This window comes from Gorilla gorilla, chromosome 3 (assembly GCF_029281585.2).
Source record: "Gorilla gorilla gorilla isolate KB3781 chromosome 3, NHGRI_mGorGor1-v2.1_pri, whole genome shotgun sequence".
NCBI classification, from domain to species: Eukaryota; Metazoa; Chordata; class Mammalia; order Primates; family Hominidae; genus Gorilla; species Gorilla gorilla.
Genome location: NC_073227.2, coordinates 132,521,410 through 132,545,954, shown reverse-complemented (window position 1 = coordinate 132,545,954; position 24,545 = coordinate 132,521,410). Strand labels below are relative to the sequence as shown.

The following is a 24,545-nucleotide window of genomic DNA, read 5'->3' as shown; positions in this document are numbered from 1 at the left end:
GGACTGATTCTTAAAAACATTGAGTATATCACTGATGCCGCTCTTCTGGTAGTTTGGCCAGCATCTGTTGAAAGAATTATCAACATTCATGATTTTGTAAATACTTCTTCTAAATTACATTTTAGGATAGGAGTTTTAAGTTTGTACCTAGCCCAAGGTAAAGCTATATGGAAGATTGAAGACTATTTTGCTTATGCTGTTATATCTTTTCCATATTATATTTAAAGAGTTAAACATGTAGGCATGACTAATAGAAGTATCCAAGGCTAAGTGGCATGGCTCACGCCTGTAATCTCAGCGCTCCGGGAGGCCGAGGCAGGCAGATTACTTGAGGCCAGGAGTTCAAGACCAGCCTGACCAACATGCTGAAACTCCGTCTCTACTAAAAATACAAAATTAAGCTGGGTGTGGGGGTGCACACCTGTAATCCCAGCTACTTGGAAGGCTGAGGTGGGAGAATCGCTTGAACACGGGAGGTGGAAGTTGCAATGAGCTGAGATCGCGCCATTGCACTCCAGCCTGGGCAACAACAGCCAAACACTGTCTCAAATTAAAAAAAAAAAAATCCAAATATAGGAACCATCCTTCTTAGAACTAAGTTTCCTTTAAAATTAACTTATCAATAATTTCTTAGTAAGATCTATAATGGAATTTTGTCTCATAGCAAAGTTAACAGTACTTATGAATCTAACAATTTTTCAAAAAGCTATGAAAATGCCATTTATATATATTAATTGTTTGGGAGTTTATTGTTTCCTGTACAGTAACAGCTTCTTGTTTTATATACTTCACTTTTTGTCAAACCCATTGACTTGGCTGATTTTTTTCTTTGCAGTTCTGAAATAACCACTGCTGTACCATTTTTATTAAATGAAATATCTATTAAGCTATCAATCATTTGGACTAAGTAGGGAAAAAAGTTTAATTGCTTTTCATTATTTATAGAACTAAAGAGTGTAGGAATCTAGTCTTGTAGATAAAGAAAAGTGTGTGAATCTGTGACATTTCTTGTGAAAAAACTCTTTGAAAAATAGTGTATCTACATAAAGTCACCTTATTTCATAACAAAGTATATTAGTTGTTTTAATTTTAGGTGAATGGTGATATAGTGAAAATTACTAGAAGTTTTCTGCTTACTGTAATAAAGTTTGTGCTTACATGCCAAAGTTATGATCCTCTCCTCTCAGCAAGTTTTGCACCTGCATTTTATGCAAGATGTGCTGTGCCCTACTTGTGGCAAGCCTGCACAGACCTGACTGATTTGTCAGACTGATGTCTGCTTACTTTCAGGAAACCACACGCTGGTTCTTGATGTCTGTCATGTCCTCCTTGAGAATCTTTGATTATTAAGCTCCAACTCAGATAATCACAATCCTTGATTCACAGAATAGGCTAGCTTGCAAAATAAATTACTTAGTCAATTTAGTTCAATTCAACAAATAATAATTGAATGCTTATCAAGAGTAAGGTTAAGTGCTGTGGGGTATACAAAATAATAACCCATGTTCCCTGCTACTAAACTGTTTAATATATAAAAATATGTACCCAAATTACCATATAAAACACTGCTGCACTATCCCTTCCTAATTAAAATGACCCATAAAAGATTCATAGTTTTCCTCTTATCTTTCAGAACATTACTTCTCAGCTCAGGCAACTCTTCAGATCTCTAGACTAGAATGCTCAACTACATATTCAACATTTCTACATGAATGTCTTAGAGAAACCTCAAATTCAACATGCCCAGTACCAAGTTCATAACCATCTGCTCTAAAATTGGTCTTCCTCCAGTATCCTCTGCCTCGATGAATGGCACAACCTGCAGTGCAAGCCAGAAGCCTACTAGTCATTCTAGGTGTCTTCATCTCCCTTTTTCTCTTTGGTCTACTTCCGCTGGCCCATTCCCTTCTGAGTTTAGTTAGAACTCCTCAGGGGCTTATCTATAGGGCATCTTATCTTTTTACTTTATGTTCTCTTCTGATGGAGAGTTCATCTTCTCTAATGATTTTTATTAATACTTATATAGTTTATATGCTGAAGATTCAATTTTTAAGTCATACCTTGGCCAAGAAAAAATTATTAGTATTTTTAATATCTTCAGAAAAAAATCCTTGTAATTTTGATCTTTTTCCATCTTCCTTTGCTTATAGCCATTTGTTCAATAAACTATTAAACACATATATTCCAAGCATTAGCTCCTCACAAAATCACAGTCAGGTGGGTGCTATTAGACTCCAGAGGTCTAACTGACTCCAGAGGACTTCCCCCAAATTAGCCAGCCAGGATTTGAAAGCAGGAGTATTCTGACAACAAATTCTGAGCTCATTCCAATAAACTGTGGTACAGTTTATTGGAAAATTTCTTTTTCAGAAAACATGCTTTGCTGTAAATAACTACATTCTCCTTCTCAACCTCACCCCTTCACATCAAATAATCAAATTTCTAAATCTCTTATTGTAAAGGAGTTGAACCACATATTTAAAGGAAAGCAGAATAAACAAATTCATTTTAAGTTGTGAGTATATAATCTTCATTAAGAAATGTACTTTTAAAAAACATTTAAAAAATTTTTCCCAGCACTTTGGGAGGCCGAGGCAGGCAGCTCACGAGGTCAGGAGATCGAGACCAGGAGATACAGACCATACTTGCTAACACTGTGAAACCCCGTCTCTACTAAAAAAAAAAATACAAAAAAATTAGCCGGGTGTGGTGGGGGGCACCTGTAGTCCCAGCTACTCGGGAGAGGCTGAGGCAGGAGAATGGTGTGAACCCGGGAAGTAGAGCTTGCAGTGAGCCAAGATCACGCCACTGCACTCCAGCCTGGGCAACAGAGCGAGACTGTCTCAAAAAAACAAAAAAATTCTGAGTACATAGTAGGTGTCTATATTTGTGGGGCACGAGATATTTTGATACAGGTATACAATGTGAAATAAGCACATCATGGAAAATGGGGTATCCATCCCCTCAAGCATTTACTTTTGTGTTACAAACAATCCAATTATACTTTTAGTTATTTTTAAATGTACAATTAAATTATTTTGACAACAATCACTCTGTTGTACTATCAAATACTAGGTCTCATTCATTCATTCCATTCTTTTTGTAACCATTAACCATCCTCACTTCCCCCTCATGCCCCACTACCCTTCCCAGCCTCTGGTAACCATCCTTCTACTCTCTACCTTCATGAGTTCAATTATTTTGATTTTTAGATCCCACAAGTAAGTAAGAATATGCGATGTTTGTCTTCCTGTGCCTGGCTTATTTCACTTAACATAATGACCTCCAGTTTCATCCATGTTGTTGCAAAAGACAGGACCTCACTCTTTTTAACGGCTGAATAGTACTCCCTTGGGTATAAGTACCACATTTTCTTTATCCATTCATCTGTTGATGGACAATTAGGTTGCTTCCAAATCTTAGCTATTGTGAACAGTGCTATAACAAATATGAGAGTGTAGATATCTCTTTGAGATACTAATTTCCTTTCTTTTGGAGATATACCCCGCAGTGGGATTGCTAGGCTATATGGAAGCTCAATTTTTAGTTTTTTGAGGAACCTCCAAACTGTTCTCTCCATAGTGGTCATACTAATTTACATTCCTACCAACAGTATATGAGGCTTCCCTTTTGTCCACATCCTCACTAGTATTTGTCACTGCCTGTCTTTTGGATAAAAGACATTTCAACTGGTGTGAGATGATATCTCATTGTAGTTTTGATTTGCATTTCTCTGATGCTCAGTGATGTTGAGCATCTTTTCATATGCCTGTTTGCCATTTGTATGTCTTATTTTTGTTTTGCTTTTGAGACAAGGTCTCATTCTGTCATCCAGGCTGGAGTGTGGTGGTGCTATCACGGCTCACTGTAGTCTTGAAGGAACTCCTAGGCTCAGGTGATTCTCCCACCTCAGCCTCCCATATAGCTGAGCCCATGCCTGGCTAGTTTTTTTGTATTTTTTGGAGAGACGGGGTTTCACCGTATTGCCCAGGCTATTCTCAAACTCCTGAGCTCATGTGATCTGCCTGCCTAGGCCTCCCAAAGTGCTGGGATTATAGGCGTGAGCCACGGCACCTGGCCTGTATGTCTTCTTTTGAGGAATGTCTATTTAAATATTTTGCCCATGTTAAAATTGAATTATTAGACATTTTTCCTATAGAGTTGTTTGAGCTCCTTATATATTCTAGTTATTAATCGCTTGTCAGGGTAGTTTACAAATATTTTCTCCCATTCTGTGGGTTGTATGTTCACTTGGTTGATTGTTTCTTTTGCTGTGCAGAAGCTTTTTTTTCATTTTATTTTTTAAAATTATTATACTTTAAGTTCTAGGGTACATGTGCACAACGTGCAGGTTTGTTACATATGTATACATGTGCCATGTTGGTGTGCTGCACCCATTAACTCGTCATTTACATTAGGTGTACCTCCTAATGCTATCCCTCCCCTCTTCCCCACCCCACAATAGGTCCCGGTGTGTGATGTTCCCCACCTTGTGTCCAAGTGTTCTCATTGTTCAGTTCCCACCTATGAGTGAGAACATGCGGTGTTTGGTTTTCTGTCCTTGCGACAGTTTGCTCAGAATGATGGTATCCAGCTTCATCCATGCCCTCACAAAGGACATGAACTCATCCTTTTTTAAAAACAATTATATTTTAAGTTCTAGGATACATGTGCAAAATGTGTAGGTTTGTTACATATGTATACACGTGCCATGTTGGTGTGCTGCACCCATTAACTAGTCATTTACATTAGGTATATCCCCTAATGCTATCCCTTCCCCTTCCCCCCACCCCACAACAGGCTCCGGTGTGTGATGTTCCCCACCCTGTGTCCAAGTGGTCTCATTGTTCAATTCCCACCTATGAGTGAGAACATGCGGTGTTTGGTTTTCTGTCCTTGCAACAGAATGATGGTTTCCAGCTTCATCCATGTCCCTACAAAGGAGATGAACTCATCCTTTTTTATGGCTGCATAGTATTCCATGGTGTATATGTGCCACATTTTCTTAATCCAGTCTATCACTGATGGACACTTGGATTGGCACCAAGTCTTTATAGCAGCATGATTTATAATCCTTTGGGTATAGACCCAGTAATGGGATGGCTGGGTCAAATGGTATTTCTAGTTCTAGATCCTTGAGGAATCGCCACACTGTCTTCCACAATGGTTGAACTAACTTACAATCCCACCAACAGCGGAAAAGTGTTCCTATTTTTCCACATCCTCTCCAGCACCAGTTGTTTCCTAACTTTTTAATAATCGTCATTCTAACTGGTGTGAGATGGTATCTCATTGTGGTTTTGATTTGCATTTCTCTGATGACCAGTGATGGTGAGCACTTTTTCATGTGTCTTTTGGCTGCATAAATGTCTTCTTTTGAGAAGTGTCTGTTCATATCCTTTGCCCACTTTTTGATGGGGTTGTTTGATTTTTTTTCTTGTAAGTTTGTCTGAGTTCTTTTTGGTTCTGTATATTAGCCCTTTGTCAGATGGGCAGATTGTAAAATTTTTCTCCCATTCTGTAGGTTGCCTGTTCACTCTGATGGTAGTTTCTTTTGCTGTGCAGAAGCTCTTTAGTTTAATTAGATCCCATTTGTCAATTTTGGCTTTTGTCGCCATTGCTTTTGGTGTTTTAGTCATGAAGTCCTTGCCCATGCCTATGTTCTGAATGGTATTACCTAGGTTTTCTTCTAGGGTTTTTATGGTTTTAGGTCTAATATTTAAGTCTTTAATCCATTTTGAATTAATTTTTGTACAAGGTGTAAGGAAGGGATCTAGTTTCAGCTTTCTACATATGGCTAGCCAGTTTTCCCAGCACCATTTATTCAATAGGGAATCCTTTCCCCATTGCTTGTTTTTGTCAGGTTTGTCAAAGATCAGATGGTTGTAGATGTGTGGTATTATTTCTGAGGGCTCTGTTCTGTTCCATTGGTCCATCTCTGTTTTGGTAGCAGTACCATGCTGTTTTGGTTACTGTAGCCTTGTAATACAGTTTGAAGTCAGGTAGCATGATGCCTCCAGCTTTGTTCTTTTGGCTTAGGATTGTCTTGGCAATGCGGGCTCTTTTTTGGTTCCATGTGAACTTTGAAGTAGTTTTTTCCAATTCTGTGAAGAAAGTCATTGGTAGCTTGATGGGGATGGCACTGAATCTATAAATTACCTTGGGCAGTATGGCCATTTTCATGATATTGATTCTTCCTATTCATGAGCATGGAATGTTCTTCCATTTGGTGGTGTCCTCTTTTATTTCGTTGAGCAGTGGTTTGTAGTTCTCCTTGAAGAGGTCCTTCACATCCCTTTAAGTTGGATTCCTAGGTATTTTATTCTCTTTGAAGCAACTGTGAATGGGAGTTCACTCATGATTTGGCTCTCTGTTTGTCTGTTATTGGTGTGGAGGAATGCTTGTGAATTTTGCACATTGATTTTGCATCCTGAGACTTCGCTGAAGTTGCTTATCAGCTTAAGGAGATTTTGGGCTGACACGATGGAGTTTTCTAAATATATAATCATGCCATCTGCAAACAGGGACAATTTGACTTCCTCTTTTCCTAATTGAATACCCTTTATTTCTTTCTCCTGCCTGACTGCCCTGGCCAGAACTTCCAACAGTATGTTGAATAGGAGTGGTGAGAGAGGGCATCCCCGTCTTGTGCCAGTTTTCAAAGGGAATGCTTTCAGTTTTTGCCCATTCAGTATGATATTGGCTGTGGGTCTGCCACAAATAGCTCTTATTATTGTGAGATACGTCCCATCAATACTTAGTTTATTAAGAGTTTTTAGCATGAAGGGTTGTTGAATTTTGTCAAAGGCCTTTTCTGCATCTATTGAGATAATCATGTGGTTTTTGTCTTTGGTTCTGTTTATATGCTGGATTAGGTTTATCGATTTGCGTATGTTGAACCAGCCTTGCATCCCAGGGATGAAGCCCACTTGATAGTGGTGGATAAGCTTTTTGATGTGCTGCTGGATTCAGTTTGCCAGTATTTTATTGAGGATTTCTGCATCGGTTTTCATCATGGGTATTGGTCTAAAATTCTCTTTTTTTGTTGTGTCTCCGCCAGGCTTTGGTATGAAGATGATGCTGGCCTCATAAAATGAGTTAGGGAGGATTCCCTCTTTTTCTATTGATTGGAATAGTTTCAGAAGGAATGGTACCAGCTCCTCTTTGTACCTCTGGTAGAATTCAGCTGTGAATCCGTCTGGTCCTAGACTTTTTTTGGTTGCTAGGCTATTAATTATTGCCTCAATTTCAGGGCCTGTTATTGGTCTATTCAGGGATTCAACTTCTTCCTGGTTTAGTCTTGGGAGGGTGTATGTGTCCAGGAATTTATCCGTTTCTTCTAGATTTTCTAGTTTATTTGCGTAGTGGTGTTTATAGTATTCTCTGATGGTAGTTTGTATTTCCGTGGGATCGGTGGTGATACCCCTTTATCATTTTTTATTGCATCTATTTGATTCTTCTCTCTTTCCTTCTTTATTAGTCTTGCTAGCAGTCTATCAATTTTGTTGATCTTTTCAAAAAACCAGCTCCTGGATTCATTGATTTTTTGAAGGTTTTTTGTGTCTCTATCTCCTTCAGTTCTGCTTTGATCTTAGTTATTTCTTGCCTTCTGCTAGCTTTTGAATATGTTTGCTCTTGCTTCTCTAGTTCTTTTAATTGTGATGTTGGGGTGTCAATTTCAGATCTTTCCTGCTTTCTCTTATGGGCATTTAGTGCTATAAATTTCCCTCTACACACTGCTTTAACTGTGTCCCAGAGATTCTGTTATGTTGTTTCTTTGTTCTCATTGGTTTCAAAGAACATCTTTATTTCTGTGCAGCTTTTTAACTTCATGTGATCCTATTTGTCCATTTTTGCTTTAGTTACCTGTACTTGTCTGTATTACTCAAGAATTTTTTGTCCAAACCAATGTCCTGGAGCTTTTCCCCAATGTTTTCTTGTAGTAGTTTCATAGTTTGAGATGTTAAATTTCAGTCTTTAATTCATTTTGATTTGATTTTTGTATATGGTGAGAGATAAGGATGTAGTTTCATTCTTCTGCATATGGATATCCAGTTTTTCCCACAGCATCATTTATTGAAGAGACTGTCTTTTCCCTAGTGTATATTCTTGGCACCGTTGTCAAAAATGCGATCACTATAGGTGTGTGGATTTGTTTCTGGGCTCTTTATTCTGTTCCATTGGTCTATGTGTCTGTTTTTATGCCAGTACCACACTGTTTTGGTTACTAAAGCTCTGTAGTATAACTTGAAGTCAGGTAATGCGTTTCCTCCAGTTTTGTTCTTTTTGCTCAGGATAGCTTTGGCTGTTCTGGAACTTCTGTGAGTGTAAATAAATTTTGGGATTGTTTTTTCTATTTCTGTGATGGATGTCATTGGTATTTTGATAGAAATTGCATTGAATCTGTAGGTTGCTTCGGGTAGTATGGACATTTCAACAATATTGATTCTTCCAATCCATGAACATGCAATATCTTTCCTTTTTTTTTTTTTTTTTGAGATGGAGTTTTGCTCTGTTGCCCAGGCTGGAGTACAGTGGTGTGATCTTGGCTCACTGCAACCTCTGCCTCCTGGGTTCAAGTGATTCTCGTCTCGGCCTCCGAGTAGCTGGGATTACAGGCACGCATCACCATGCCCAGCTAATTTTTGTATTTTTTAGTAGAGATGGGGTTTCACCATGTTGGCCAGACTGGTCTTGAACTCCTGACCTCAAGTAATCTGTCCACCTGGGCCTCCCAAAATGCTGGGATTATAGGCATGAGCCACTGTGCCCAGCCAGAAATGCTACTGATTTTGATTTTTTTGTGTTAGTTTTGTATTATGCAACTTTATTGAATTTATCAGTTCTAATAGTTTTTTGATGGAGTCCTTAGATTTTTCCAAATATAACATCATATCATCTGCAAACAAGCATAATTTGAATTCTTCCTTTCCAATCTGGATGCCCTTTATATCTTTCTCTTGTTTGATTGCTCTAGCTAGGACTTCCATTACTATGTTGAATAACACTGGTGACCAGTGGACATCCTTCTCATGTTCTAGATCTTAGAGGAAAGAATTTCATTTTTTCTCCATTCAGTATGATACTAGCTGTGGGTCTGTCATATGTGGCTTTTGTTATGTTGAGATATTTTCTTTCTATATCCAGTTTTTTAGTGTTTTTTAATCATGAAGGGATGTTGAATTTTATCAAATGCTTTTTCAGCATCAATTGAAATGATCATATGGTTTTTATCCCTCATTCTGTTGATACATCACATTGATTGATTTGTGTATGTTGAACTATCCTTGCGTCCCTGGGATAAATCGCACTTGTTCATGATGAATAACATTTTTAGTATATTGTTGAATTTGGTTTGCTAGTATTTTGTTGAGGATTTGTACCTCAATAGTCATCAGAGATACTGGTCTGCAGTTTTCTTTCTTTGATGTGTCTTTGTCTGGCTTTGGTATAATAAATGCACCCTTTAAAAGAGAAAATTTGCTAACTGAAATAAGTCCATAGTTAATTTACTTTTTCCTCCTATCTTTCCACAAAGAATTTGCATTTGCTTACAGTAGGAGCAAATAAAATAGCAACAAAATATAGAGAACTGGAAGTGGGGATTGTGAGAAAGAATTGAGAATCTAGATTGAAGAAAGATATGTTACCATAGTTACTAAGACTGGGACTTAAATTGCTTTACCCTACTAAAGAATCAAAGCAAACGGAGGGGCACAGCCAAGTAGGTAATTCTCATTTACTGTGGGTCTTTACCTCAATGAGGTCTTCCATGACCACTTTATTTAAAAGTGAAATAAGCCAGGCACAGAAAGACAAATACTGCAAGTTCTCATTCATATGTGAGAGCTAAAAAGGTTGATTTTTTGGAGACAGAGTAGAATAACAGTTAACAGAGCTGGGAAGTATGTATGTACGGGGGGAAAAGGGGTGATAAAGCACAATCATACAGTCAGAAAAAATCTAGTGTTCAATAGCACAGTTAGGTGACTGCAGTTAACAGCAATATATTGTATATTTCAAAAAAGCTAGAAGAGAATATTTGAATGTTCCCAACACAAAGAAATAATAAATGTTTGAGGTGATGGATATCCTAAATACACTGATTTCATCATTATACAATGCATGTATCAAAATATCACATGTGCCCCATAAGTATGGTCAAATATTATATATCAATAGCAATGAAAAAATAAGAATAACAATAAAAATAGCAATCCTAGCTCATATCCACACTCCCTGTCTACCTTTCTGCTTTTATTTTTTTTTCATAGTGCATATAACCCAATGATTTACTTGTTCGCTGATAGATTTGTTCATTTATGCATTGTCTCTCCCTACTACAACACAAGATTAATGAGAAATGAAATGTGGCCTGTTTTTATTTGTTTCCTTCTATCTTGACTTAGATCAGTGCCTGGAAAAATAGTAGGAGCTCATTAAATTTTTGAAATCAATGGGTTAAAAGCTATCAAGAAAGTATATGCTAGCCAGAAAAAGAAAGAATACAGAAACATTTATATAATACAATGATTACAATCAGTTGTTAAAACAATTGATGTTCAATATTATGTAAATAGAGAAAGTATCTTCAGTATATGGCAAGATTGTTAGAGCAACTTAAGCCTGAAAATCGTAGCCAAATATAGAGCGCCCAAAGACTTTGATTTCCAAATAGCGAATCATTTAAACTCCAAGAAGAAAATATTATCACCCAGAAATGGCAGAATCATTACACCTTTTTCAGTATATTACTGTTAAGTAAACCATAATAATAAATTATAATAAAATAAATAATGAAGGACAAAGTTTGATATCTATTTTTTTCTTTACATAATTTTTCTCAAGTGTTTTACATTGGATATTTTTATTGATGCCAAAGATAGTCATGCTAATTAGTTAATTCCCTATGGAAAAAAAATCACTTCGTTCTTGCCCTTCTTTAAATTTAAAAGCTTAAATGAAATGTGCCTCTACATTGCTGTGAAACTCTTGAGTAGACAAAGTTGTCTCTGAACCAATGACCACTCAACAGTCGGAGAAAATATGCTAGGATGACATAAACAAGCAATTGGGATTTCTGTGCTAAATAAAAACTAGACATAGGTATGGAATCCTCTGAGCAGCAATCTTGTTCTCACCAAAATTTTTTGGAAGTGTTTGGGGTGTTTTTTTGGGAGTGATCTCAGATTCAGGTTAGTTTTAGTTATATAATAACAGAATGTCAAAAAGAAATCGATTTTTACTTTTTTTCATATAAATCACGCACTTTCACATGTACACTGAATGTATGCATTCAATAGTACTAGGCAAGAAGACTGGAATAGAATTAACATTTTCTAGCATCACATGACACTCTAAAGAGACATACGTACCCCTGCTATCCAGAAATTAATCTACTTAGTGTAGCAAATTTTAGAAATTATCTTTGTCTATTACTAAATTATCTTTCTCTATCTATTTAGAATAAGTAAAAAAAATTACTGGGTGTCTCTATGGCATTGCTTAGAACATTATTAATCTTCATGGTCTTTGAGTTATTTTAAAGTCCATAAATTACAGATAATTGAGAGCAATGCAAAAATATCCTTATCTGTAGGAATAAACTCTGTTCTAGTGAAGGCTCAATTGACTTCCCTCTCTCTGCCTGTGGAAAAAGCCAGTTTTGAAATCCGTTTCAACATATCTTCTCCATAAATACTTTTAGTTCTTTGATTTCTTCTTTGAATAGGTTGTAACATTTACTGGGTTCCCTCTTGATGAGTTACATAAAATCTTTAACACGTGTTCCTTTTATGTTTAATGAGAACCATAACTTTACCTTTTTGGAAATTATAATTTAACATTGTCACAATTGAAATGGCTGATAAGAATTTTATTCACTATCTTTCTACTAGCTCTGGCCTTCATTGACTATCTGGGTTTCTTACTATCCTATTTTCAACAAAACAAAAAACAGAATTCAAAATTTAGAGCAATACAAGTTAATATCCCCAGTTCCTATGTGTGTTAGCCTTTTACCTTCTTTATATTGTGATAATTTTTAAATACAGCATTTCAAGGACTACAATCCTTGCCTACAATTTTACAGATGTTTCACAGAAATCTTTTAAGCTCAATGCACAACTAACATCACTAGTTCCTCCTCTGTTGATTCTGATAAGAAGACATGTTCCTGTTATACACAAAGTCCAAGTTTCTCCCTCATGAATACTAATTTCTGTCATGGTAATTTCACCTGGGAAGTCACACTTCTTCAGCAAAAACATCAACTGAGTTTTTACTAGCAAGTGTGTTTTTGGAGAAGTTTTGACAGATTCATCTCTAGTAGCTCAGAGATGCCCAAATAATTTTCTGAAACATTTGCCATATAATGTAATCTCTGTCCTCATGGGGATTATGTTTTAGAGTGTACCTGTGGAGAGGGCAGTGAGGAGTGGCAGAGAATAAACATATTAACAAGGAAGATAATTTCAAATAGCAAGAAGAGCTATGAGGAAAAGAAAACAGGCTAGTGGAATAAAGGATTATGGGGTGGGAGGTTCTTTCCACAAAGCAGTCAGAGCTGAACTTTCTGAGGAAGTAATAGATAAGCTGGGATATGAAGCTCTGCCAAGGGAAGATCTGGGGGAAGAGTCCCAGGCAAATGACCTGAGATAGAATTGATCTATCTATGCTACTGCAGTGATCGTGACTGTCATCCACAATAAGAAATATACAGTATTTTATATCCTGAACTAGTACATATTAAGTTCCACAAAGTGACACTCATACTATGTGTGATGCATTCTAATAATTTCTATATTACTCTATCCTGTTTAAAATCCACTAAATTGATTTCATGGCCAAACACTAGCTTGGTAGTTTAGGGCTTTTAAGCATGGGTTTGAATCTCAACTCTGCAACTTACTAGCTGCTATACTTTCACTATGTTACTTAACCTCCTTGCTCTCCAATTTGTACATCTTAAAGTAGGGGCAATAATAGTATCTGTTCATAAGGTTTGATATCAAATTTCCTTTTAGAAATACTGAACTAACTTATACCTCTAATTTTTAGTGTATTTTATACACTATATCTCATATAGCCAAATATAGTATTTTATACACTATATCTCTAAATCCACACCATTCATCTTTTTAATCTTTGACAACTTGATAGGTAAAAAATCATTCCTAATTGTTTTAATTTGCATTTCTTTTCTTTATAGTGAGGCTGGACATATTTTTCTATTTATTGGACTCTACATGAAGTTGCAGTTTTCATTTCCTACAAAACATTAAAAAATGATATAATTAAATGTAAAAATGTACTACCTATATAAGGCTTCATCTAATAATAGCATTATATTATATATTATATAATTTATAACTTATCATTATAACTTGTTTGTCACTTATCAGTAAATGAAAAATTATAGCATTGTTTTATACTTACCTCCCACTAAACTACATAGACCCAATAAAAGAAAAAAGATTTTTTTGAGGGGATGGATAAAAACAATGAGAATATCAACTAGAACTTAGTCTTTGAAATGATTATAAACCGAAAAATATCAAAATTTGCCTTCATTTTTCATTTTAACTACCGGGCTTCAATATTTTTAAAATTATAAGTCATAATTGCAGACACACAAATGAAACCACCAGGTAGTCAAAAAGATACACTCAATTTCAGTAACATCTAACAGACATATTGGAACAGCTGCCTATTGTAGTGAAAGAAATGGTTATGCAATGGAAAAATAATTAAATAAGAGACGGGCTTTTCATGAACTAATGATATATAACTGTGGGCCACGAACTCAAGAATACGCCTAACTCAAGCCTCTTTTTTTGTGGCGGGGGAGGGTGGTGGGCGCAGACGGAGTTTTGCTCTGTCGCCCAGGCTGGAGTGCAGTTTGCGATCTTGGCTCACTGCAACCTCTGCCTCCTGGGTTCAAGCGATTCTTCTACCTCAGCCTGAGTAGCTGGGATTACAGGTATTCCCCACCATACCCGGCTAATTTTTGTATTTTTTTGTAGAGGCGGGATTTCGCCATGTTGGCCAGGCTGGTCTCGAACTCCTGGCCTCAGGTGACCCGCCCGCCTCAGCCTCCCAAAGTGCTGGGATTACAGGCATGACCCACCACACCCTGCTCAAGCCTCTTTCTGATTTCAAACTGCAGGTTAAGACATTTCTACATTTTATACTTTTTCAAGAATCTACTTTTTTAAAAAAAAATACGAAATCTCTGGTGACATTACTTAGTACCTTGTATATGCAGGACAATATGCTAGATGCTACTACAAGATGGGTAAACTTATCCATTAAAAGTAGCCAGGCTGGGCACGGTGGCTCATGCCTGTAATCCCAGCACTTCGGAAGGCCAAGGCAGGGAAATTGCTTGAGGCCAGAAGTTCATAACCAGCCTGGGCAACACGGCAAAACTCCATCTCTACTAAAAATACAAAAATTAGCCAGGCATGGTAGTATGCACCTGTAGTCCCAGGAACTCGGTAGGCTGAGGCACAAGAATTGCTTGAACCTGGGAAGTGGAGGTTGCAGTGAGCTGAGATCCTACCATTGCACTCCTGCTTGGGCAACAAAGGACTCTGTCTCAAAAATAAAAAAATAAGAAATAAATTTAAAAAAATAAAGTATCAAACTTAGGGGAAAAAAGTAGTCAAAATCAAATACCTCTCCTGAAAAATGACTTTCCTTCTTAATTCTCAATTTGTGGCAGTGAAAATTTCGCTTCTGCTGTTATTACCTCTAAAACTCATGGAATAAGAAATCCTCAATTCAGTCAGACTGATGGAATTTGCAAGCATGCAACATCAAACTTAAATTCCCTACCTCTGTAGGCCATCTGCAGACATTCAAGTAAAATTTAATTAAGAGGATACAAAACAAAAATTAAATTATTTTGGATTAATTGGAAGAGGAAATAAAAGAAATTCTCAAACACAGATATTTAAAAAGTTACATGAAAATAAATACAGTAAAAACCACAATGGGAATTTAACTTTCTTAACATTATGTTTAGATATTAAGTATTAATGATAATTTTATCCTTTATTTTCCATAAAGTTAAAAACATTTGTACCATGCTTTCCTTTTGATTAGAACTCTGATAAGCTGCAGTTGTTGCCATAAGAAAACAGCAAGAAATAAAGCCAATCACTTCCTCTTCCTAAGCCAAGATAAGACTCAGCTGCCAATGAAGTTAAATGGCTGGGGGCGGGGAGCAGGGGGAAACACTGGGTATGGGGAAAAAGATCAGAAGATAGAAAGTATCTTCTGCATCAGGTTGGTTAGAAACTCGGTTTATCTGCTCAAAAGAAGCTACATTTCAAATGTCTTATTAATTCTCTTAAACACACATAAACACAATGAAATAAAACATAACTAGTAGGAACAAGGTTTTTGGAGATAGGTGGCTGTTACTGCAAGATAAGATTATGACTCCAGAAAAGACAGAAAATGAAGACAGTGTTGCTAAGTCTTAAAGAAACATGAATAGAGACACAGAATTTCTACATATTTCTGTTACAGCAAGACTGATGTCATGGTACTTTTAGTTTTTCCTTTTAATCTTGCCTTATCACTTCTTTTGAATAGGAAACTGAGAATAGTTTGTACAGAGGAGGTGGGTATTTTTCCTCTCAAGGATTAGTGAGCAACAAGGGGGAAAAAAAACCAACTAGAGATCTACATAAAAAACAACATAATTTAGGTTGACAGGTTTAATTTTTTCTTTAGAGATTGTCTATTCTAAACATTAGATACATTGTTTCACAATCTTAACACTTTGTTCAATAAATATTCTATAAATTTGAGAATTACATGTACTAAAAACACAGTTCTATGATGTGTTAGTTGAGAGAAATAAGGGGAGGAAAACCAGAGAAAAAGAAGAAAAATAGAAAAGGCGAGGGAGAAATAAGCAGCAAATATTTATTGAGCGCCTCCATGTGTTAGGCATTGTACATACAAAATGAGACTGAATCCTCATAAAAACTTTAAGAGGTGGGTAGCATCATACCCATTACAAATGAGGAAATTGAATCTCTGACGGATTAAGTAATCAGGATCACGGGGGCTAATAAAGAGTAAAACCAGGAATCAAAATTAGATCTGTCATACTTCAACCCCCTTTTCATTGTTTCATAATGCTCAGCTTCTGCACTGAAGTGGAAGAGGTAGGGGAAGATGTATGCAGAAGAAGAGAAAGTGGTTGAGATGGGTGGGGAGGGAAAAAACACATGAGAGAACGAGACTCAACAGAGACAGAAAGGAGATGGGTGGTAGGAAAGAAAGGCAGAAAAGGAATGTGCCAGAAAGCAAAATACAGCAAGTTGCATATGAGGAGTTGCTAGAAGAGACACAGAGAAAAGGGATCATTTGAAATTCTGTTTAAAATACAGGTTTCAAGCAAATAAACAATTTTAACCTATCTTTTGGAATATCTATTATCAGAGTAATTACTTTTGACAACTCAAAGGACTGTAACCCTTACATATTTTGAATATTGTTTCTCAACTTTGGCACTATTGAAATTTTGTGCCAGATAATACTTCGCTGTAGGGGACTATGGCATTATACGATGTTTACCAGCATTCCTGGCCTTTTCCTATTAGATGTGAGTACCACCTCCTTAGTTTCAGCAATAAAAAAATGTCCAGACATTGTCAAATGCCCCCTATGGACAAAAGGCCCCCAGTTGAGAACCACTGATTTAGAAGTTCCAGTCTGGATGATTTTAAAAAATGAACAAAAGATGCCTATCAAATGCAAAATTATTCCCTGAGTTACTCTAGTGACTGGATGTCCTTAGGAACAAGATGAGATTAAGTTAGGGCAGAATTCATCTAAGCTCATAGCACTTATTACAATATTGCTTGCAAACTGCTTTTAAAATATGTGAAAGGAAGTGAGTATAAACTAATATTTAGTTTTGAACTACACCATCTAAAGAAGGGCAGAAAATTTGTCAGACTGTTCTTCCATCATGTAATGTGCTTTTTGTATTTATGAAACAAACAAACAAACAAAAAACACTAGCTTTGGTGTTCGGAAACCTGGGTTCTAGTCTGCTCTAGCATGAGTTAGCTGTAGGACCTACAGCAAATAACGTGGCCTAGGGAACAACTATTGGCTTCTCATATTTTACCAAGAGTTTAAATATACACTTCTAAGAAAATAGTTAAACAACTTCATATGTATATATTACTGATACTATGTTGAAGGGCAAGTGTGGTGAATACAGTATATTGACTTGCTTATTCTCCATTCCCTTGCCAAAATGTGGTCCATGGGCACAGCATCAGCATCACTTAGGAGTTTGCAGAGATGCAAAATCTCAGACCTCACTCCAAACCAACTGAATCAAAATCTGCATTTAATAAGAGATGATTCCTATGCACACTGAAGTTGAGGAATACTTGTGTCAGTTTCCATTGCTATAAAAAAATCAGACACAGATAATATAGCACTGGATAATTTATAAAGAAGAGAGGTTTATTTGGCTCATGGTTCTGCAGGCTGTACACGAAACATAGTGCTGGCATCTCCTTCTGGTAAGGGCCTTAGGAAGCTTACAATCATGGCAGAAGGTGAAGGGAGAGCAGGCAGTGTCACATGGCAAGAGGGAGGGAGGGAAGGAGAGAGAGGGAGAGAGGTCCCAGATTCTTTTAAACAACCAGATCTTGTGTGAACTAAGTGGGCGACAATTTACTTGTCACTAAAGGCATAGCACTAAGCCGTTTATGAGGGATCTACCCCCATGATCAAAACACCTCCCACCAGATCCCACCTCCAACACTGTAGATCACATTTCAGTATGAGATTTGGAGGCAACAAACGCCCAAACTATATTAATGCTGTTCTGCTTTTCGCCTCAGGTGGTTTTCTAATTGCAAAGGCTGGAAAACTTAAAATTGCCTTTCTCAGATTTCGTTTCAGTTAGGACTTTGGTCCAAAATTAGGCCTAACAGCTAACACTCACATGCTAGACAGCTATGTGCCAGACACTGCTCTAAGTACGTCTCATATATTATTAATTCATATAATCCTTCCAATAATCCTATGAAGTTGTTACAATTATTCCCATTATGCAGATGCAGAAACTGCAGCCCAGTGAGGTTAGTTACTTGCCTAAAGTTACAGTCAATAAAAGGCAAACCCAGGTATCCCTGATCTAGAATCTGTACTGTTAATCATATTTCTACTGATAGATCAAAAGGCATGGACCCCCCTCACTGAACCCCCCATTTTGTTTTCTTTTTTACAGATCATCTCATGGAACACACTTTGGCAAATGCTGTTACAGAAGTTCCTTCATTTATTTACTTACATTTATCTATGAGCCAGCATTGTTCTGAAAGTTCTAGGCATTGCCAAAGGCAAGAAATAGAAATGAGACATTATCATTTGAAAGGAAGCAAAATTATTTTTATCTACAAAATGGATAATTATATACCTAGAAGATGCAAATGAATCAAGTCTAAGAGCTACTAGTATTTATTAGTACCAGTATAAAAATTTAGAAAGGTGGCCAGTTAAAAATGAAATACATAAAAGCCAATAGCTAGAAACCATCAATAAAATATGATATGGAAAAAATCCTTTTCATAATACCAACAAAAATATAAAAACTTAATACAGACTTTAATCCTTAATACTATAAAAGATTATAAAGCAAGGCAGAAAGTACATTATTCAATGATTAGGACAAAAAAAGATCAGCTCCATACTTCATACAATATAGAAAATCATTCTAAAGAGATTAAATATATAGAGTAAAAAATTAAACCGTAAATGCACACATACAAAAGAAAACATAGGCAAATATTTAACTGATTGTAAGATTAGAAAAAATTTCTTAACAAATATGTATAGAAAGAGATACGTGTATACATGTGAGTGGTGTGTGTATATACGAAATTACCAAAAAAAATTCCTTTAATAAAAATTCAAAGCATTATCAAATTTTAAAAAACATAAATAAAATTATAAAGTAAATAGCAAGCAGAGAAAATATTTACAGCCAATGTGAAAATAAGGGATTAATATCCTTATAATGCCAAAAGGAAAAAAATGACTAAAAAGAAATACAAATGCCTAATAAATATATGAATGGTTTAGTAAACCTCTCCAGCAACAGCTTACAATATGATAGAAGTTTCACCTATGAAATTGGCAATGATTATAAACTATATTGTTCATTGCTGGCATGGATGGTTTCCAACTGGCCTTTTTACACACCAGTGCTGCAAGTGTAAATGAGTACAACCTTTCTTGAATTAAATTCTTTAGGATGTTTCAAAAGGCTTCAAAGAGTTTGACTCATTGACCTAGTTCTTCTACTTCTAGGAATCTATACCAGGGTAGAAGTTTAAGGATTTACAAGCAAATATTTTCAGACAGCACGATTTATAAAAGAAAGCTTGAAGCAACTTCAATGTGCGGTGTTAGGGGAATGAATTATTTGGCAGCCCTAAAGAGAGTTTTCACATAGAATTTCCATAACATGGGAAAATGACACAACCTTTTGTAAAAGAAGACACAAAATTATATTTATATTAAAACATGTTAAAAATACGTGTGTGGCTGGGCACAGAGGCTCAGACCTGTAATCCCAGTACTTTGGGAGGCTGAGACGGGAGGATTGCTTGAGGCTAGTAGTTTGAGATTAGCCTGGGCAACATAGCAAAACCCTATCTCAAAAAAAAAGTGTGTATATATGCATATACACATAGACAAATGAATATACTGTAGTAATACCAAGTTTCATATTTGATATCAAAATATTACTCAGAGTGGGATTTCAAAGGCTTTTTTCTTCTTTAGATCTTTCTATAGTTCTAATTTTCCAAAGCACACATTACTTTTATAATCATAAAGACGTTAAAGCTAGAGTTAATAATTCGAAAGTCAATCTAAGGATAATGGGACTTCCCTATTCTCTAGGTAAGAGGGTCATGTTAGGTTATTTCAGATTGTGAGTGACCTGTACATTGTGCCACATCTAAGCAGATGCTATTGACATTTAAGGCATATAATAATGGACTAGAGATGTTTAGCCTTCCAGCTATGCATCAGGGCACAGAAACTCTTACATAAAGCCTCCTGGCATTCACCCTCATGAACATACTTGGATCATCTCTCATACACACAATTACCAACACATATATGGAATAGCTGGGTCCTGTCCCTTCAGTTTCTTGGACATTCCCTGAAATTGCTTCTTTCCCTTGCTTATCTCTCTTTAGACACCTGAACCTATTTCAAACCTGGCACAATTTCTTCATCTACAGGACTTGATTCATTCTCCCAAGGCCTCCTTTCTTAAGTGACTTGATTTTAACCAGGCATCCTTTGTCAATCGCCCTACCTGGAAAGACTCAGGCCAGAATGACAGAAGAACCTTCATTTTTTGCTCAAATGGAGTAGTATCTGAAGACAAATTGTTAAAAATGATGCAGACAATATCTTAACTAGTAATCAAACACCTATGTTAATACTAGGTGTTTTATATATATATTTCATATATATATGAAATAAGTAACAAAGATACATTTTGTTCTGGTATTGTAATAATAAGCTGATGAAAGAGCTTTCCAGGTTGAGGAAAAGGAATGAACCTTTCAGACAGAAGTGGAAAGAAAAATCAGTGAAGGAAGGGATGTATGTGGACGAGGATTTAGCTTGAGAAATAGCCCAATAAAGAAACCTCCATCAAATTATTAGGAAAGGGCAAACTCTGTGAGGGGAATAGAAATAGAAAGGGACTTAATACAGAAAATTAGGTGTTGACAAAATCATTGAAAGAGCTAGAGGAGCACAAGTCAGGTGCCTCTGGAGCTATGGTGTTCAAGAGCATACAACCATAGCTCTTTTCTGGGTTAAAAGGAGCGCCTCTGCTAGCTCCTGCCTCTAATTTCCTCGCAATACCCATGAGGCTATCCATGACTCTGGAACACGAAGTGAGCGTGCCAAGTAGAAAAGACGGCAGGAAGATGGCCTCTGTCTCATTTCCAGCCAATTAGTTTTGGTTCTGTTTTTGTTTATATCATTGTTTTCATGGAAAAGTTCACCTTAAGTTCTAAATCATTAACTTCGAAACCAATCTTTCAAAAATATTCCATTTGTAATCTGGAGTCCTTGTATCCTTAAACCAACCAACAGGACAAACAAAAATCATCTCCCTAAATAAAAACTAAATAAAATGAGTCCTTGGGATATGTTCCATAGTTGTTCATTTCATTTCTTCCTCAAATATCTTTACACATGTAATACTATTTCTACCATCATTACATGGCAATGCATAATTTCATTTACAGAACTTGAAAAAAACTAGAAAACAAGGCTTTGTGATAACATTACCAAGAAACGTTTTATCAGAAAAGCTTGCTTTTTACACCAATGGGTTGGGTTGCACGAATTTTTTGCTTATTTTTGGCTTCTTGACTAATTCTTCTTTGGTGCTAATGGAGTAGGAAATGCCTATCTCCGGTGTGATTTTCAATTATTGTGTATGGGGGCTTAGAATACATTAATAAATCTTGAGGCAAAAACAGAATGATAAAAATAACACTTCAAAGGAGTACAGGAGAATGAACTTTCATGACATTCAAGGAAGGAGGCAGGTATGCAAAGTGATATGTTTTCTAAGATGTACTTTTCATTTTTTGTTTTATCCTTTTACTTTGTACCATAAGCAATTTTGGAAAGACCACAACTATTAGTGATGTCTACATAATCATACTAATGAAGTACACAGAAGCTTAAATGAAGTATTTTTATATGCTCCCTTACAATTATTTGAAAATTTACTTTGGAAAGCCCTGCTCAAATGCACCCCCTCCCCACCCCCAAAGGAATTCTTGTGCTGTCTTCTTCACTTTTCCAGTTAAGCAATTTAAGTTAGAGGAAATCAAGCCCTTGAGCAAATGAGTACAGTTAACGGGAAAAACCACTAGGAAGGGAATCCGAAGAACAAGCTACCAAATTATTTGCTTGAGTCACTTTCTCTTATATTGTCACAGACGAAAAATTACACTCCACGTGGTGATCAAACCTAACGCTAAGGCATATTTTGTGTGCCACACAGTATTACTCTGTTTCCTAAGTAACCTATTGAAACAATATAAGGTATACATCTATTAATGCATTTAGTGATGATACTGGAATTTGTGAAATGTGACAGAAAGGACAGATGAAGAAAGATGAGGAGAGACAGGTATTAATTGTCCTAACAGTACAGGCTGTAATAAAGGCCAATAATCATTTGAATTCCTGCTCCTTAATGTGAGTCTAAAGAGCGGCTTACCTCAGGTATTTGGAAAGTCTAAATACTGTATTTGCTGTAGAAAATTCATCCAACATACAATTCAATTTTTAAAATTAAACCTTTTGCCTAATCTTTAAGATATTTGATGTTATAATGCCCATTATCACACTTTATTTAAATGAGATAAACTCAGCGAGTTTAAAAAATTACGCAACTTCTCTTTTCCCTTACTATGGCTGGCCTCTTATACTTCTTTCTCTTTAGTATAACACTAACCGAAAGCAATATTCTTGCCTCTCCACTTTTTAACTGAAGCTTTGATCTCATCTGTATTTATGAAGAACGTGCTCTGGGAGAGTCCCTGTCAAGACATCCATTGTAACACCCGCTCCTACTCATGCTTTCAGCGCTGCCCGTGGACGGAATCCACCCACACCTTCCAGACACGCTAGGTGTGGGCTCGGAAACGCAAGATGGAGGGCGGGAGGGGAGCCGCCGTCTCCTAAACCTGGCGCAGGGCATGGACTCGAAGTTGAAAAAGAAGTGTTTACAAGTGAGGCTTTTAAATAAATCACCGCTATGGAGGGCATTTCCTCCGAGCCCTGGGCGCCAGCCTGAGAATCCTCTGCCGGACGCCAGGGGACGAGCCACGCTGACCCCGCCAGACACGCGACCCCGGGGCCGGCGCTGGCGTCTGCACTCGCGCGACCCCGCCGCTCCTCCCGGGAGCGCCGTCTAACCGCTCCCGGCGGCGACTTCCCAGAGCACCGCGGAGCCAGTGCCCACGCGGGGCAGAGCTGCGGCGCGGCCCGCGGACCGGGCCCCTTCCCTCCACCGCCGGGCGGGGCTCGCGGCCCCCGACCCGGCCGCTTCGCCGCCGCCCCTCCCCGCGCTCACCTGCTCGCTCTCCTTCGGCCGCTGTCCGCGCCGCCGCGGGCTCGCCCCGGGATCCCGCTCGGTCCCTGCCGCCTCCCGCTCCGCCAGCGCGTCCCCGTCCTCGTCGCGTTCCCCGCCGTCGCCGCCCCGCAGCAGCTCCCCGGCTGAGCACATCCCGCAGCTAACTCCTGCCGCCCCGGACAGCCGCCGGAGGACCACGCCGCGACGCACCAGGCAGCTCCGCCGCCCGAAGGCTGCCCTGGGATCCGCCGCACCCGCCGCTGACAGGAGCCGCCGGAGCGCGCCCCGCCGGCCTGGGCGCCTGAAGTACCAGCCCGGCCCCTCCTGTCACTGGCTCGCCCAACCCCCGGCCGTCGGGGCGGAGCCATACAGGGGAGGGGCCAAGACAGGGGGCGGGGCCAACGGTGTGTGGGTGGGGGGGTGTGAGATTGAGAGAGAGGCCGACAGACTGAGAGAAGAAGGGTGTTGTGTGAAAAACTATGGACATACACTGCATGAGGGAGATTGTACACGATGAGAGAGGCTGTGTGTATGTATGAGGGACATTGTGTGTGTGTAAGAGACCGTTAGAGAGTGTGAGAGAGACGCTGAGCGTGATTTGTGTGTGTGTGTGAGAGACATTCTATATAAAAGAAACTGCGTATAAGAGATTGTATGCACTTTGGGAGGCCGAGGCGGGCAGATTGCTTGAGCCCAGGAGTTGGAGACCAGCCTGGGCAACCCCATCTCTACTAAAAATACAATTAACCGGGCGTGGTGGCGGCAGTGTGGTCCCAGCTACTCAGGAGGCTGAGGTGGGAGGATCGCCTCAGCCCGGGAAGTCGAGGCTGCAGTGAGCAGAGATCACACCACTGCACTCCAGCCTGGGCGACAGAACCAGACCCCGTTTCAGAGAGAGAGAGAGAGATTGTATGTGTATGCAAGAGACTGTGTGTGAGAGAGATTGTATGAGGGAACAACAGAAACTGAGAGAGATCAAGTGTGAAAGAGAAACTACTTGTGTGAGAGAGCCAGTGGATATATTTAAGAGAGAGCGCATTTGTATAAGAGATGAGTGTGTGTGGGTTTGTATGTGAGAGAGAAACACACACATGCACCCAGTTACACTCTCCAGCAGGGTCCCCCTGTTCTTGCCTGAGTATCTGCCCATCCTTTTCAAGGAACACACATTTCACTGTCCCTCTTGTTCCTTTAGCCTCCTTTCCTAGTGTCTCACTGAAGGTCTGTGTATTTGTCCCTTTCTGTTGAGTGCTTCCTAGTGTGTGTTGTTTGTTGGAGCCTTGGGTCGTTTGATGGTGTATCAAATGATGTATCTTTCTGTAACTGGGTAAGAATATGTCTTTCTCAGTGGGTGGTGAGGGGAATATATCCA

At 38.2% G+C, this 24,545-nt stretch overlaps 1 protein-coding gene across 1 annotated transcript in view; it reads right to left on the bottom strand.

Annotated features, from left to right (window-relative positions):
- FAM241A (family with sequence similarity 241 member A) overlaps positions 1 to 23,507 on the bottom strand; it is a 43,288-nt gene extending 19,781 nt beyond the window's left edge. The window contains exon 1 of the mRNA XM_004040286.5: positions 23,174 to 23,507. Within this exon, the coding sequence (XP_004040334.1) occupies positions 23,174 to 23,326 (153 nt within the window). The 5' untranslated portion in view covers positions 23,327 to 23,507. The remainder of the gene's footprint in view (positions 1 to 23,173) is intronic.
- Positions 23,508 to 24,545: the final 1,038 nt, after the last annotated feature.